Source organism: Atractosteus spatula, chromosome 10 (genome assembly GCF_055471065.1).
Source record: "Atractosteus spatula isolate fAtrSpa1 chromosome 10, fAtrSpa1.hap1, whole genome shotgun sequence".
Taxonomy (NCBI): domain Eukaryota; kingdom Metazoa; phylum Chordata; class Actinopteri; order Semionotiformes; family Lepisosteidae; genus Atractosteus; species Atractosteus spatula.
In genome coordinates this window covers 21,147,825-21,166,241 of record NC_142715.1, presented here as the reverse complement: position 1 = coordinate 21,166,241, position 18,417 = coordinate 21,147,825, and the positions used below count along the sequence as shown (strand labels likewise).

Sequence of the window (18,417 nt, the reverse complement as noted above, 5' to 3'; positions counted from 1 at the left end):
CACAGTTCTGACACTGACGTGTGAAAGACAATGTAACAGACTATCAAAATCCTGAAGTACATGAAATTTTAATGCAACAGTTTTTTAAATATGACCCTCTGATCCTGGCATGTCAGAATACATTTAGAAAAAGTATGGCACGAATTGCACGAATTGCAATGGCACAAATTGTTGAGAATATCACTGACCTTGCCGATATTTGCAGGGGATACGAATGTATTGCACATGTTGAACTACAACACGTAAAAGTTGAGCTTCTTAGTCAATATCACCGGGAATGTCCAATAATGACGAACATCAGTAGCTTCAAGGAAACTTAGACTCGCACATAGAGTTTTATCTTCGAATGGAGGGTGGGAGAATTCATTTGTACTCTCGTTGCTCATTAGCTAAACTATTTTAAAAATATACAAGTAATAGGTTTATTCCATGCTGAAAAAAAGAAGAAAGAGAACACAACGTTTCGGCCGTGGAGCCTTCTTCAGGTGTGAGAGAGACAGGGCAGTAGGCAAAGGTAAAGTAGCGGGAGAACAAAGGTTGGGAGGTAGGAGGAGTGAGAGGCGGGAGCAGGGGACAGAAAGAGAGGCCAGTCAAGAGGTGTGAAGTCAGACTGGGTGCAGAGAGGTGTGAAATGAAACTTCCAATGAATGGAGAAAATTTAAAAGAACAGTAGTCTGTCGTTAAGGGAAGGGAGAATGTGTGATCCTAGCTGCAGAATAATTTTAGTTTCGGTGGTCTTTCTGATGTATGAGTTCGGAAAACCGTCTTTGAGAACACAGACGGAGAGATTAGAGTGGTCGTGGCCGTCAGAGGTGAAATGAGAAACAATGGGCTTGGAGAGATCTTTAATCTTCACAGCCCTGACGTGTTCTCTGAAGCGGTATCCGAGTCTCCTTCCTGTTTCTCCAATGTAGATGGCTGGGCATTTACTGCAAGAGATACAGTAAATAAGGTTGCTGGAGGTACAAGATGCTGTCTGGGTGATCCGGAATTGTCCTGAGGGGCCTTGAATGAGTGTGGTGGTGCCTGTGTACTTGCAGGTGATACAGCGAGCTCTGTTGCAATGTGAAAGACCACCGAAACTAAAATTATTCTGCAGCTAGGATCACACATTCTCCCTTCCCTTAATGACAGACTACTGTTCTTTTAAATTTTCTCCATTCATTGGAAGTTTCATTTCACACCTCTCTGCACCCATTCTGACTTCACACCTCTTGATTGGCCTCTCTTTCTGTCCCCTGCTCCCGCCTCTCACTCCTCCTCCCTCCCAACCTTTGTTCTCCCGCTACTTTACCTTTGCCTACTGCCCTGTCTCTCTCACACCTGAAGAAGGCTCCACGGCCGAAACGTGTTCTCTTTCTTCTTTTTTTCAGCATGGAATAAACCTATTACTTGTTCCTTTGCAGCCTACGCATGCTGACACAGCTACCCACCTGAACTATTTTAAAAATATGACACAGATTTGTTTGAGAAACTTGTAATCGCCTTAAAGAGAGTCTTCTTGAAGATGTGCAACAGCTAGCTCTCCACTGTCGATTGACAGGACTTTAGAAGAAACTGTTCTCATACAACCAACATACAAATTACACATCTTAAGGAACATGAAGAGAAATCCGTGTACTAAATAACATAAAACTGTCGCTGCAAATTATCACCAAGCTGTTTTATGTGGAGATGGATCCACAGCCGAAACTTTAGGTCAGTTCCTGTTACTCTGTCCGATTGAAAGAGCTGTATTAAAGGCACTCCCATCTCTGCAGGAAAGTTATTGCTGCTCTCAACACAATATACTGCAGCCAAATATAGCGATACTGTCACTGCCTGTGGGCCACGTGTTCCTGCTGTCAGTCTATTATGTCATGTTCATCCACACCCAGAAACATTACTGCTGTAGCACAAGAGTTATATAGGCGCAGTCCATAGAGCAAGAATCTCTTAATCTCAGAACTGTGGGTTCAGCCCCCACATCGGGTCCCTCTGTGTCAATTTGATCCCCCCCAATCCTTCTAGCATGACCTGATGGCGTAACAGTGATACCCAGTACCCAGCGTATTTCAGCTTTCTTTCCACTTCATTCAGATTTTGATCTGAAATCATCGGCCGAACAAGAGTTTGTCTAAATTAAGGGAGATCTGCTCACAAGCAAGTATTAAACACTTCAGCATTTTCTGTTCGAATACCACACTTTGTCAAAACACTGCCGCTTCTTAAGCTAATAAGTAACGGTTTTTGAGCACGCATTGTATTGTTAATGCTGTTATTAAAAAAGCATAAATTCACATAATGGAATTTGGACTGAACAAAGTAGTCCAGCCCCTTTACAACATTACATACCCACTGATTAAAGCTTAAAACTACAGCAGCAGGAGTAACAATAATGGCAACAACATGTTTGGAGTTGGCATTTCATTTATTCTGCGGAAACATCGTATCGGAATGAACTGCCTGAGATAAAAGAGTAATTGCGGCTTCAGATAGTTTTTACAGAGCATTGCGTTGTTCTGTTCATGCTGACTACACGCTTTAAATTTGTCATATACAGCAAGCGTTGCTTTTCCAGGTTTTTCTGAAATTCCTCGCATTTGAGCCAGCACTAAAATATGTCATTCCCGTTGCTGAATACATCGTGGAAACGGTATTTGCAACGGAATGCTGTCACACATGAAACCTTTTTGTTATTCGGTTCTGAAGTTTGAAATGAAAATAAAACGGGGATCACTTCATAGGCTTGAAAGAAGTCCAAGCAGCATAAAAACCCGCGAATTCTCACAAATTGCATTGTGCTGCACTTTTCTTCTGCTGCTTTTATAAATCAGCCTTAAACATTTGAATGCATACCTTACTGCTGCTAATCACATTCACGTGTTTACGAAGCTTTTTTCTGTCCGTTTTGTTTTTGCTAAGTAGTTTCTCCGTTTTCCTTGTACTGTGATTGTCAGCGAGCACAACAAGACTGAAACAGTGTAAAGGCAGGTAAAAAAGACAGGGTAAAACGCCTGACTGTCGGGAGTGGGATTTGAACCTGTGCCTCTATTTGGAGAGCGAAACACAAAGCTTAAAAAACACAATTCTGTGAACTTGCTGTTTTAAACCGCTCGACTATCCTGAAGAAAAGGGTGCTGATTGCACCAGTTGCATCCGACTTTCCGTAACTTTAGGACGAGTAACACGACTGGCCGAACACAATTTATGGCGTTTAGCATGACATGGAAAACGGTACCGGAGCATTCGGGTCCGGACTACCAGACTCAGAAACAGTTTTTACCCCCGCACTATCAAACTATTAAACTCCCAGCCTCTCTCACTCTCACCTCACCTCTCAACTATGATCTGAACCTCACAGTGCCTTCTTTCTTACCAAAAACCCAAACACACATTGAAAATCTACCTCTACTATACATGTCAAAAGCTCACTCCCCATAATTTCTATCCCTTTATTTCATTCTTTTGATGCATGTTTTTGTACATAACCTGTTACCTTTTTGTTGTTTTGCACACTGCCTGTTGTTGTTTTTTGCACATCGGCTGTTGTCTCTGTCTCTGTGTTTTTTTCTTTGTACTACTTATGTCCGAGAGCTAGCTAAATAGCATTTAGTTATACCATATACCTGTATATGAGTATAATGACAATAAACTTGAATTTGAACTTGAACTTGACATAGTCTTATTATTATTTTATCGTTTACTCGTTTAAAAAAACACGGTCTTCTCGTTCCAAAGTCAGATTTTTAGTGCTTTCGAACGTTACTTCCAACCTGGACTGACAGCTCACCCGATCTGTTTGTGATCAGACCATGGAGTGGGGGGCTGTACCAAGCAAGCAAAAGCAAGGCAGGATATGCAAGAATACTAATCACTGGCGACAGTTATGTTCTCTTACTATTGAGACTCCTACATTGCGAGTTTTTTGAAGACTTTGAAACTAAAGGAAAGCAGTTCCCTTTTCCATTGGGGATGTAGCTCAGTGGTAGAGCGCATGCTTGGCATGTGTGAGGTCCTGGGTTCGATCCCTGGTATCTCCAGGTGCTTTATATTACATTACTCACATCGCAATCTTCTGTTAAGTGAGAACTCTTTGCTCGTGTTCAGAGAACACGTTTCCTAGTTAAAATCACTGTTTCATCCACTGTGGCAGTGAGGTCAGCACAGGAATACAGAGACAAGGTGGACTGAATAAGAACTGGATGTCCTGTGGATGCGAACAGAGCATAATAATTTAAATGAAAAAGAAAGAAAAGCCCAGCAGTGACTGTCCCCTCTGTACTAAGCATGGTGGACAGCAGCTCTTCCAGTTGAGTCCCTCAGACCCTGAGTCTGTCCCTGTGCAGCTCCAGTCCACACAGATGTTCCAGCCCCTCCAGCTGTGGCCCCAGTGTCTTTCTGAGTGGAGCTGACTGTGAGACTGAGACTCTCTAACAGCACAGTGGAGCTGAACTGATACTTATACACTAATACACCCCCAGTCTGAACAGAGTGAGGACAAATCTCAACTCCTCCTCCTTATTCTTATAGGTAATAGTAGCAGTAGTAGTAGGAGGAGCAGTAAAATATTAGTAGTAGGTATTAATAGTAATAGTAGGTAGCAGTAGTATCAGTGGCAGGAGTAGTTGTAGTAATAGCTGTAGTAGTATTAGTAGTTATGCTGTATTTCAACTTTCCTGTTCAATATAGCAGAGCTCCTGTGTTACAGCCTCACCATAATAACTGCAGCAGCAGGAGCATAAGTGCAAGAATCAGTTTGAAAAAGCAATTATATGATGATTTCTTATAAAAATCAGTCCTTGTTAATACAGCCTAAAAGCAGTGATATAAGACCGAGCTTCACTGGAGCTGCAGGTCAGACTCTGCAGTGAGTCTGTGGTTTGTGCTCTTCTGAGCTCGTCCAGCACAGGAAGCCAGGCTGTACTGTGAGGCTGTGGCTGGTTCCCCTCTCTGTGAACTGGGCTCAGGGGTCACTGATCTGGCAGCTGTGGGCTCTGTTCCAGGTCAGGAGCAAGAAGCTTCTATTAACCCTTTCCAGGACCTCCAGCCCTTCAGTATTACTGTCCTGATTCAGTGTCTTTACTGTAAGTCAGCCTCCAAACCTCTGTCAGAAGTGTTAAACAATTGCAATTGAGCAATATGTGATTATCTCATATTATTATTTTTACTTATTTAATGAACAGCAGTATTGCCACTCTTATAAGTGTAATATGATTATCAGCAGCAGCAGACCGATGGTCGTGTCTACAATAGTGACTAGTTGACCAGTCTGTAGCTCTGAGCAGTGAGACTCAGATCACATAGAAGACCTGTCTGTGTGTGATTCCACACCAGCCCTGGAATTCAGCATCTCCCACACGTCTTATAAATATACAGTTAAACAGAGTCTGATAACAGTTATACAGTTAATTAAATCATCAAACCGGCTGAGGAACTGAGAGCTCGGGTGGAAATAAAACCAATAGCTGCTCTTCAACCTCCAGGATCAGGGGTCTGATCCTCCTGGCTTCTATTCTGTGGAGATACGTGTAAAACGCTTAAAAGCGCTTATTACAGTGACTTGTGCTCTTTCTTTTCTGCTCCACAGGAGTATGCTTTATAACGCATTAGTCTGTGAAGTAAACATTTTTTTTGTTTAATGAATTTCATTCCTCGGTTTGTCATTCTCCTACTCCTGTTGTTATAAATCGCTTCTCTTAACAGCCTGGTGTGTTTTTATTTTGGAGATGTTATATATCTGTAAGAAAAGCCCCCCCTCATGCTGAGGTTGTGGTTTTGAACCTCACCTGGAGCAGTATGGTCTGTGTCTTTAGCAACTGACGAGTTTAGGTGCTGGAGATTAGGTTTAAATTAATTTGGAAGAAACAAATAAAAGTTTAATCTGTATCACACCCAAAGAAGGCTCCTCTGCTGTAATGTGTTTCCTTCTCGTTTCAGCATGGAATAAGTAGTTGCAAGAAAATCAGCCGCCTGAATAGGGACCCTGAGATGAGAAGTTCAATATTCTACTGACTGGACTATTCCCGTCTACTCAGTTTCTTTCTGAAACAGCTTTTTTCAAGAAATACTTACAATTTGTGAAAATTGAAATACAATCTTGTTTAAAAAATGCAGATTATTTTTTCCCAAAAACTGTAAATGGAGAAAACCAACCTGTTTGAATCTCTGTGGTACAATTGCTTAGTGTAGTCAGGTCGGGACTAAAATTAAAGTAAGGTGCTGGTTCAAGCACAACCAGGCTTGCCTTTCTCACTGATCCAACATGAACATCAGCTAGACAAAAAGTGGCATGTAATGTTTAATACCTTATTGATAATTGGAGGGAATACATGTGCTTTGCATGTATTGAGTTACAGCACGTAACAACTGAGTACCTGAGTCGATATCACCGGGCAATTATTTTCTTAGAAAGATATCACCGAGATATCTTCTTAGACGAGAGGAGCACGATGCAGTACCAAAAATTTGAAAAAGCTCTCACAGTTAGATTCTGTGTTTTTGTTGTTTCCAAGATATGTTTTTAATGTTCTTTTTCTTTATGTTTTCAAGTTTTTTGTTTGTTTTTATAGTTGTTCAACTACTACAGGGATTTGTTCCCAGAATACTTCTCCTTTTGTGGTTGTTGTATTTTCAGGATACAAATATTTTTTTTTCTATTGATAGGACCCCACGCATTACTGTCGGACTAGTTAACTTTAGTTCTTACATTCTACCTGAAATTACCTCAATAACTACTACTCTTTTTTCTATATTTAACTACAGTTGCTTTCCAGACACCACAACTATTCATGATGAATCTTATGAATACATGTCTTTATGAATAATAGTATTATTTATTAATAATTAACTTTAATGGATATCTTTATTAGTAGCTGTATTACAGGTAATGCATGTACAGCCTTTAATATGCGATAGTGAATTTGCAGGTATCTTGGGGAGGGAAGAGAACTGAAATTAAAGAAATACATATTTAAAGGGGGTGCAAGTCACCCCTGTCACATCTGGGTGTTAACTGAATAGATTTGTGGTATTATTTATTGTGTTTTAACTCTATACTCGTGTTTCTCAGGAGACAGCAGAAATATTGGGGATTTGTGGCTACAGAAAAAAGTGTAAACTTTATAGGCAAATGTAAGGTTACGTTAAAGAAAAAGAAACTTAGTCACCTTTTTCAACGTGATTATTTAAGACAGTTGTTCGGAACAGTATGTCTTCTCATATCTGTGGCTGTGGTCCAACAATAACGGTGGTGAAACAGGCGGAATGAACTGGAGACTCATCCAGTCGATAGCAAGGTTGTGTAGGACCGCACACACTAGGTGACAGTGTTGAGTAGCGTGGTTTTAAAGCTTCACGAGCCAGGCAGGAATCGAACCTAAAAACTTCTGATCCAAAATCAGAGACGGTATCCATTGCACCACTGTCCCTACTATCCTCTTACTCAACTGCACTACAGTGAGCTCAGAGCCGCTACTAGTAATACATCGCCCCGGTCCACATGTTCTCAATTAGATTCACGTGTTTTGTACGTGTCTATAATTACTACGTCTTTCGATTTGTCTGGTTTAAAAAACGTCTTCTTTGTCTCTTCAGACAAAGAGTTTATGTGTCTCCCTGAAATTCACACACGAGGGAAGTCACAAGAGGAAGGAAAGATATCATGTTTTAAAAGAATCCAGAGTGGAGACGCCGGCGATTGAAAATGACGCTTCATAGCGTACGTGCACGCTACCACTGAACTAAACTCCCGATAGCGAGTCTTTTCCGCAGGTCTTAAATGTGTTAGGAAGAGTGAACGGTCAACACTGCACATTTTAAAGGTCAAAGCAAGACAATCAGACGTGAGGATAGATCAGAACAGGAGCCTCTGCTTCTCTGTTTGCTGAGCTTTCGGTGAACGTAAAAGAAAGAACAAGAAAGACAAATTCGCTATTTTCACTTTTTAATTAGGAACAAGAAAACACCATCCTTCGAGCCGGATTCAAAACAGCGACATAACAATCGCTCGCTGCTTTTTGAAACAGCTTTATACTCTAGCAACTGAGCTATGGAAAGGTCAACTCAAAACCCACACGTTTTGTCATACGCGTAGCCCAATGTAGTGTAGTGTTTCTGTTTATTTAAATCCCAGTTCGACATCAAATACTCACTCCCATAGTCTCTTTTAGTAGAAGAAATAGACCAGGATTCTACTGTATATTCTACCAGAGATCTTACAAAACGTTTGAAGGGATATCAGTGCAGGCCGAAATTGACTCTTTTTCTAGTGGGATCAGGATCATACAAAACCTTTCTTTTGGATTGAGAAGAGGATCATGGTGACACTCAAAACATCCCTGTCTTTGTTTCTTTCGAGGACTAATGGATTATTGAGGTGTAAACATCGGTTCAAATCAAAACTCCGCTACTGCAGTTGCTTCTTGGAGAGTTTCTTCAAATCTTTCAACTGAACGTCGATATCTTGGGATATTAACCATGATATCATACAGAGTGTGGTTTTCTTTTGATCGAAAATTGTATTAAAATATGAGCCTCTTTTACCTTTGTCTTGGATGTTTTGCAATGTATAATACTTTCCCTTGCATCCTCAGAGAAACATTATAAATACCACAAAGTTACAATATATGGAATAGCATTTAGTTTTACATATATTTTAAAATTTACTCTTATTTAAAGCTACATTTAGTGCTAGGTAAAGATAACGTTGCTAATCCTGATGTAGTAGAAATGTAAGATGAATTGATAGTATTATCTGAGCCAAAAAAGTCCTAAAACGCCTCCTGTAACAGGTAACTCGTAGCAAGATTCAACTCCAAACGTTGCTATTGCATTGTGCATTATGTAAACACGACCCGTTTCAGCTTCTGGTGAGTGCAGTTTTTCCAAATTGAAATTAACAAGAACATTTTTCAAGATGCACCATGTCCCTAAATCGTTCATCAAGACTACTATTAATATCAGGTGAAAGCAGTACAAAACATAAATGTAACCTAAATATTAAGAGACTATTGTCTGTCAGCTACTGCTGTAAGCCATGTTCAGCCAACGCTAGAAATATTACTGCTCTACTACGGTAGCAAAAGTCCACAAACCCGACTTAGAAACGGATCACAAGTCAAAAGTACAAACTGACAAGGATGGGATTCGAACCCACACATGCAGATTAGCAGTCTATCGCCTTAACCACTCGGCCATCTCGTCAAGAAAATCAGCCCCGTCGCATATGATTTGGCGCGCTCAAGATGATAATCTTTCTCCAATCTTGAGGGTCATTTTCCTCTTCCACCTGCCATTGCACTATTTTGCTTGAGTGATGTCAAGCCAAGCGTGTGTTGTGCTTCAGTGACGGGTGTAGAGGACACCCTGTTGTACATGGAAAGCAAATGGAAAAGCTACTCACACCTGGACAGGGTTGGCAACACTGTAAGTATCATGTTTTTTTACTTCTCCAGTGCCTTCAATACCATCCAGCCACTTCTAAGGAGGAAGGTGGAGGAGATGCAAGTCGATGCCTCCACGACCTCGTGGATCACTGACTACCTGACAGGCAGACCACAGTCTGTGAGACTTCAGAACTGTGTGTCTGAACAGGTAGTGAGTAACACAGGGGCACCTCAAGGGACAGTTCTTTCTCCATTCCTCTTCACCCTCTATACTTCGGACTTTAAGTACAACTCAAAGTCATGCCACCTGCAGAAGTTTTCAGATGACTCTGCAATTGTGGGATGTATCAAGGGTGAGCAGGAGGAGGAGTACAGAGGACTGGTCAGCAGCTTTGTGGAGTGGTGTGGGGTGAACCACTTGGAACTGAATGTAACAAAGACAAAGGAACTGGTGGTAGATTTCAGGAGGAAAAAGGTCAAACCTACTCCTGTCTACATCCATGGGAGTGGCGTGGAGATGGTGGACTCGTACAAGTACCTGGGAGTGCACATCGACGATAGACTGGAATGGTCTAAGAACATCGAGGCCATCTATAAGAAGGGACAGAGCCGACTTTACTTCTTGAGGAGGCTCAGGTCCTTCAATGTGTGTAGTAAGATGCTACACATGTTCTATCAGTCGGTGGTAGCGAGTGCCATTTTCTACGCAGTGGTGTGCTGGGGCTCTGGGATTAGACCAGTGGATTCCAAAAGGCTGAACAAGCTCATCAGGAGAGCAAGCTCTGTCACTGGGTCTGACCTGGACCCCTTGGAGGTAGTGGCTGAGAGGAGAATGATGTCCAAACTAGAGGCCATCATGGACAACTTCTCCCATCCCCTCTATGACAGGCTTGCAGGAATGAAGAGCACGTTCAGCAATAGACTGATTCATCCACGGTGCGACAGGGAGCGCTACAGGAGGTCATTCTTGCCTTCTGCCATAAGACTGTACAACGCATCCACCTTGCGTCTTGGCAGAGGCAACATCGACAGTGACCTGTTTCTGGACTAAACGCATCTACACATCTACTGCTACATCTGTTCTCTTTCTTTTTCTTTTTCTTTTTCCCGTTTACAACCATTTTTTGTGCAATATATGCCAGGGACCTGTGCAATACATTTATATTTATATCTATAGCTACATCTATATTTATATTCATATGTGTGATACGATTTTCTGTGTACTGTTCTGTTCTAGTTTGTTCTTGTGCGTCCGGACTGTGAGTAACTCTTGTATTGTATTGTATGTATTGTACTATTATTATATAATCTGTTACACTGTGGCTGTGTTGTGTGTGTTAAGCTGCTGTTGCACTGCAATTTCCCTCACGGGATCAATAAAGTATCTATCTATCACATTGATCTCCTTGGACATGAAAAGTGTGTTTCAATGGGTGGCAGGAGAATTCACTTATACTCCCGTTGCATCCTCAGCTAAAGTAATTTAAAATACAGTGCAAAATTGTTTGAGAACTTGAAGAGCAAAAAGACAGATCGCCGGAGCTGTATTTTAATATTTTCGTATATTTACCTTAATTTGAATATAAATGTTAATCTAAGTGCTGTTTCAATATAATGTAATTTTGTTGTACTTTTAAAATATTTTAGCTGAGGATGCGAGGGGGGATATTACACCTTGCAAAAATCTAAACTAACTGTAAAAGAAGCTGGCATTTTAATAAAACTGGCGATCAAAAGAAAGCTACAATTTGTATGGTATGCAATGGAACGAGGTTTATTCCGTGCTGAAAAGAGAAGAAAAAAACACAACATTTCATGCATTGGGCCTTCTTCAGGTGTGGAGAAAGTGTTCTTAGTACACCTGAAGAAGGCTCCACGGCCGCAACTTTGTTTTCTTTCTTGTCTTTTCAGCATGAAATAAACCTATTACTTGTTCCTTTGCAGCTTACGCATGCTGACGCAGCTGCCCACCTGAATTTGTATGGTATTATGCTCAATATCCCTCGATATTGAAGGTCAGATGAAGAATTTGAAGAAACTATCAATAGCAACGGTAATAGCAGAGGATGTTGATTTTGAAACAATGTTTGCACCTCAATAATCCAACAGTCTTCGCTTGCCAGACTTCCTCAAGATATTCGGTGTTTTATACAGAAAATCGAAAACAAAGCACAAATGTGCCAAGAGGGGTGGTCCGAGGCAATGACTGCGGTAGAGGAGGAATAAACTTCGCACGATGACACTGTCTAATATTTGGTCCCTGAAAGGCATCATATTCTCTCAACTGCCAGCGTGTGACTCTTGCACGAATTTCGCGATGCCTGTGTACGGGCTTACAATTCAGGAATATCAATGTTCAGACGCTGACGATGAGTGATTGTGTTTTGTATTATTTAGAGAATTGAAAAAAAAAACACTTTCAAAACTACAGCTCGAATGAAATAAGAACAGCTTAATTGTTTCTTTGTTGTAACAACTGTGCCAAAACTGTTCATATACATCAGAATAGTACCTGAACGTGACAGGACTTTATTGGATTTTAGGAAATTTCTTTTTGCGCATTTCCCACTACGATCAGGAATACCTTCCTGTTTTCAGCGTGTTTATTGTTTCTGCCTGTGATCTCGGAAAGAAAGACCCAGTAGCAGTTCACTGAAATATTCCGGGAGTTTTCTGTGGTTTGAGAGGAGTGTATAAAGATGATAAAGAAGGAACTCACGCACGTTACTCACGGGGAGCGCAGAGCAATGAGCCGCGCCTGCAGCTCGCTGAGTCTTTTCTTATATAACCTCTGAACCCGGAAACAAAGCATCTCCAGCCTGTTTTGGAGATTTACAGTTCAGAAAACGTCTGTCTCCAGCAGAAACTGATCTTCCTGCTTTAGTTAAGGTTATCGGAATCGGCAGCTGCTGTGGGGGTATAGCGCTTGTATCTCTCTTCTCTGGCTAAACACTATCTACTGTAAAGTATAGAAATAGAAGATGAAATACAGCTACAAATACTTCAGTAAGGCCGAGCAGATAGGAAAGTTTAAATCAAATGTTCTATAAATCAATTTGCCTATATTTTCGAACTCTCTTTTCAAGCTCTGATATAATCCTCTCTGCTCCTGCCGCTGTCACTCTGCATTCCGTAGGGCTACAGGTTGATTTCACAATGCCACATTTAATTAAATACAGGAGAAACCGCAAGGACAATGATATGTTTTAATAAATCTTCTTCTGGATTTATATTTCGGTCTTTCACCGTTGAATGCATACATTGGCCATAAATCTTTACTCGATTACAGGCAGCCCAAACAGTTCTTAAGGCAGAAATCGAAGCCTATTTGACTTTCTGCTAATAACGTGTAAGTGTTCACGAAGCATTTCACTGCCCATCATGTGCCTACAAACCGGTTTCTCCGTTTTCCTCTTCCTCTCGTTGTCAGTGAGCACAACAAGACTGGAAAAATGCAAGAGAGGGAAAAGAGAACAGCTGGCAGGAGTGGGATTTGAACCCACGTGTCTATTGAGAGAGCAGAACACCCAAGCAATGAAAAGACAGGAGTCCTTGAGTCTGTCACCTTAGACCACTCCTGACAAGCTAGGCAAGTCATTGTGTTAAAAGCACCAGTAGGTCACAAAACTGAGAAATGCTTTGCTGGAGAAGCACCACGTTGCCTGTTGTTGCCTAAACGGATCACGGAAATCAAATATTCGGATCGATTCAGAGTGTGCTTTACAGCCTTTGTGTAATATTTTAAATTGTATTTAAAAAGTGTGTACTGTGTACTACCTTTAAGACTAGTTAGTGTGGTAGAATATGGAGATCATCTCCAGCTCTGAGCTCAACTGCAACAAGAAGTCATGCTGAACAAGTCAGAGCCCAGCTGATCTTGTGCTCAGTGTGGTGCTCAGGACTCAGGAGTATTGTTGTGGTTCTAATTTGCAGGGGCTCTGAATCAGAACATTTCAATTTATCTGTTCAGTAAGTTAAAATGCAGGACACGTTAAAATAGGATTATTACTTTGTCTCTGTCCCGTTTTTATATAACTGAACGTCCCTTACATTTTTAAGGACACAACCCTACTAATGCGATACTCATTGCAAATAGTCCCAAAACAAGCACGTCCGGCAGCTGCGGGGTTGAAGGTGAACATGTATCGTATTCTAATGGCTTCTATTTCCATTGATGAATGAGACAGATTCACAAGGAGATCCTTCATACGATTAAGCGAACACATTGCCTTTTCTGTCTGATGTAGAGGCTACATTTGTGTCAGCAGTACTATACAGGTAAGTCGAATACACTTTCAGGGGCTGCATCTGTAGGGCTTCATCTAAGAGGATTGTTAGAGCACAGTTACATTCACCCACCCAACTTATTCTTTGATCATCTAAGAGGATTTTTTTTACTTTCGCACATGGTTACATTTGCCCACACAACATATAATCTCTGAATGTCCAATGGCTCAATAACCCTTTTTTCCCCTTGGAACCACCAGTGTACAGTCCTATCCCATTAAAAAATATAACAGATATACTCAATTGATATATTCAATTAACAAATATAAAAAGATATAATGAACAAGAGAACTCTTGTTCATATAGATCCAGGTTTACACAATTAATTTCATGCATACTCGAAGTGCCTGAAGTCTTGCTCTGCTGTTTTAAATATACCTCCAAAGCATTTAGTTATGTTAACTACCAAATTATTTGAACTAATTTAACGTTACAGTATATTCAGGAAATTCAGAGAATTCAGACTTGTCGTGGCTGTTGAAGAAGCCATCTGCTGAATCTAGCCCGGGATTTCTTGAGAGATCGTTCAGCGAGAGAGTCCTCCTTCTGCACTCCGCACTGAGCTGAAAGCTGCATCGTATAAAATATCCATGGTACAACTCGAGAAAAAACTGAAAGACTAAACAACGACTTTTGATGATTACAAGAGATTCAAGAAACACAACCGTCCGCACACGGGCTTGGATCCTGTATGCTTAAGTTAAAAGACAAAGTGAAGGATGCAAACTGTAAACTATCTTCATGTCTTACAGTTTATGAAATAAAACAATTTCTTACTTTCTTAATAATTTCTTACTGCTGATAGACGATTTATTGCATTTTAACAAAATCACAATTAGAAACATTTTGGGTTAAACTATTATTCACATACTCCAGCGGAGAGAAACGTTAGTGTCTTCAGGTGTGTGAGCCCATTTCTAAAAAAATAAAAAATATAAGTTATATGAAATTAATTGTTCTACTTTTTAGGCTTGCATAACCTTATAAATGTTTTGGTTAAATCTTTTTTTCTGTAGTAATTTCAGTTGATATTAATATTAGTCAAGATTTAAAATTTTTGGACATGGTTCATCTGAAATAATTTTGTAATTAGTTTCAATTTTGGAAAATTGCACCCAGAAGCTACCACAACCGGCAATGTTCATATAATGTGTAATGCAATAGCAGCATTTTGGGTGGGAAAACAAAAAGTATTTCTTGGTATGAATCCCAACACTTCATAAGCGGCGTTCGAGGACTTCTCGCTTCAGATAAAACTGTCAATACATCATAGATTTTTACTCAATCAATATCAGCAGTGTTATCGCTACCAAACGCTAAATATAGATCCTGGCAATACTTCGTGAGATCTTCGTAAGAAAATCCAAAATACTAAGGAAGCAATCAATTTATACGTTTCTTTTGGATCTAGAAGAGGATAATTATGAGATTCAAAACATGCCTGTCTTTTCTTTTTTCGAGGACAAATGGATTATTGAGGTGTAAAGTTGGGTTCAAAACCAAAATCATCTGCTATTGCTGCTGTTTCTTTGATAGTTTCTTCAAATCCTTCAACTGATCATCGATATCGAGGAATAATATTATACAAATTGTGGTTTTCTGTTAATTGCCAATTTTATTGTAATTACATCTTCGTTTACAGATGTCTTGCATGTATCACAAGGTATAATAGTCGCCGTGCGTCCTCAGCTAAAATGTTTTAAAAAGTACGACAAAGGTACAATATGCTTAACAACTTTTATGGTTATATCTATATTAAAATGAAGGTCAATATACCAAGATATTAAAACACAAAAATTTACAGTCCTAACCTAATAATGCTTGTGACGTTTTCCAATAAATCTGAACAGTAATTTTGAGATCAAATTCAATGAGTGAAAATACACAAGTAGTTCACTAAACTGAGTTTCTTCCCTGAAATGATTTGCTTGCGAAGCACTAAGCAGCTTTGAACGGATCGCGGGAATCAAATATACAGATGGGTTCAGAGTGTGCTTTCCGACTTTTGTGTAACATTTTCCTTTGATAGGGCAGAGTTGTCTTCACAATCCGGGTTAAATAAAAAGGAGTGACATCAGTGTAAAACAGCCTTCCTTCTTGGAGAACAACGGTTGTGTTCAATATTTCTAATTATTTTGGTTTCAAGATCGCAATTTAGTGTGAAACATAAAAGCCAGCTGGACCTTTCAACTTATAGCCCGTGCAGGGATCAAACCCTATTGATCCCTGTTGGAACGAGTTGCGTAAGGCTCTGCAACATGCAGATAAGAAACTAACCTCCGATTCTTCATTATATACACAGTGAGCTATTTTTGCGAGCCTTCTACTCCCTACGGGCTCTGTATTTGATTGCGATACAAGAGCGGCCATGGAGAAATGAAGTGAGGAGGGTGTGTACATTAAAAGGCTCATAGCGTCCCTGGGAGGGCTCAAACCACCACCCTTTTGGTTAACAACCGACTCACAAAGACTCATGTACAGCTTAACACTCCTCGGTCTCAGTAAAAGTGATACACTCCGTAAAGTTTCCGGAGATTCAATTGTTTTTAAAGGAAAATCACAAACATCTACTGGAGTTTTTCATTCTATACAGCGATTTCTGAACGGTACCCTGTGAAAATACGAGTTTTGACGAGAAGGGATGGACATATAAGGTCAGCAGGCTTTGGGAATTTGACATTATGATTAAAGCTGTGGGTTCAGCAAAATCAGAACCTGATCAGTATCAGTTGACTCCGATATACTCTGAAAATTAACTTCGGGATTTAGAGACAGACGTGTTACAGTTGCACCATGGGGTACTTAATTAAAGAAATAGAAAAACAATCAGTGTTCCTGGATCTGTTATCGAGAACAACACCTGTACAAGAGCTGCGCAGGAAAAATAAAATGTGGTCTGGGAAGAAGAAACTCTCTTCAGAAGAGCGGCGCTCCTCACAGGAGGAAAAAAAATTTTTTTTTTGTGAAGCTGATTTTTCTCCTTTGGGGAATTCAAATCCGTAGACAGCTGTGACCTTGTGGCGCAACGGTAGTGCATCTGACTCCCGATCAGAAAGCTGTGTGTTCAAATCACACCGGAGTTACCTCATAGTTTTTCAGGTTCTGCTGGTCCTGAACACGGAATTCACACCATGCAGTTGAGATCTGTGTGTACACCACATACTGTAGATAATCTAAACAAAATAGAGCTCACACAGCGAATACCCTTGAACAAAAGAGAAAAGGCACAGTTCACATCTGCTAAACATCACGTCTGACTTCAGAGACAGCTACATCAGAAAATGAAATGGAATCCTGGAAGTTTCAGCTAACTTTTTTTAATACAGGTTCAAGCAAACCTGCTAGGGAGTTTCAGGACACTTTTGTTTTATTAAAATTACTCTGAAGCCTGAAGTAAATGTAATTAAAAAAAAAACGCTATTGGGCAGCTGGTGCTTTTTGTAACGATTTGCTATTTCATGCTGGAAAAAAAAGAACAGACCCAACGTTTGCTTTCAGGTGCAGTTCATTACATAATAGACATCTATTACTGCGGAGCCTGAGTAAAGTTTACACGAGCCAGGTAGAAGTCTAACCTACAATCTTATGATTCGAAATCAGACTCGTTATTTATTAAACCTCTGGTACATCACATAACATGAATTGCGCCATAGTGTGCTGCGCTGCTACTAGTAATACACCACCCCGTCTAAAATTTCAAAGTGAGAAACAGGTGTTTTCTACATTTTTATGAGTTTTAAAATATAAACTCTTTAAATCAGACAAAGGGTTTATGTGTCGCACTGAAATTCCGACTGATTTAGAATTCAAAAAAGACTGTTTTCTTCCACAATGCCGAGAAATGATCAAATCTTTCACTCTTGTAGTAAAGCAGACCTCGACGGGTGAACATTTGCTCCGGTAAGTTAGGTCACGTATCATGTTAAATCATTTCTTCTCAACACATTTCCTGGTGCACGTTTTCTCTATGAAAAAAATGACATTTTTTCCTTGCGCGATTTCTTGTTTTTTTTTTTATCAAAGCGCACAGAAAGAAAAAAGAAGAAGAAATAGTGTCACAAAAGAACTCTGTCGCCCTTGGGAGATGTCAAACGCATTGGACATGAAAATGCCAGATTAAAGCCAGTTCTCTTCGTTTCTCAGTGTCGGGGCTGCTATGTAAAAGAGGCAATTTGCTCTGAGCGCAGATTCAGCGCTTACTGAACGCAGATGTCTCAGAGCGGTGTGTCCAAGTGGCTGTAAAAGGTGATGGTTGTCCTTTCACCGTGCCTTACTTAGTTAAAGCACCTGTCTATTACACAAAAGAATTTAGATTCCAATCCCAGCTGTGTCTTTCTTCTTATCTTGTGGTACAGAACGTACCATTTCGGGCAATCACAAAGGGCTTGATTTCGTTAAATGCATGTGTTCAGTTCCTTTCTGGAAAACTTGTTTTTCAAGAAATTCACACAGCTTGCAAAAAAATGAAATTCGATTCTTGGTTATCAGTGCAGAAGAAATATTACCGGCTGGCAAAAAGTGACTTGGAAAGCAATCAGTGGAATTGTGTTTTGACAGTCTCTTGAGAACCTAAGCTAAGTTTTTAGAGATACTTTGTCAGCTTGACATCAAGGCAGAAAACAAAAGCTTTACTGCGTCCTCTCAACCCAAATGCGCTTTGCCACCTTTAGCGTTATGCAGGGAACAACGTCTGCTGAGATCACTTTCGAGTCAGTGCAAATCGTAGTGTTTTAATGTTGGTTGTGCTGGCGTACTGCTTCTGTCT

The 18,417-nt window shown here is 40.2% G+C and overlaps 1 protein-coding gene and 1 non-coding gene across 2 annotated transcripts in view; one reads left to right on the top strand and one right to left on the bottom strand.

Annotated features, from left to right (window-relative positions):
- LOC148825762 (uncharacterized) overlaps nucleotides 1-18,417 on the bottom strand; it is a 232,396-nt gene that overhangs the window by 97,073 nt on the left and 116,906 nt on the right. The window contains exon 3 of the mRNA XM_088926342.1: nucleotides 14,992-15,001. Within this exon, the coding sequence (XP_088782468.1) occupies nucleotides 14,992-15,001 (10 nt within the window). The remainder of the gene's footprint in view (nucleotides 1-14,991; nucleotides 15,002-18,417) is intronic.
- Nucleotides 3,951-4,022, top strand: trnaa-ggc (transfer RNA alanine (anticodon GGC)). Its single transcript has one exon. It is a non-coding gene; the product is annotated as a tRNA-Ala (tRNA).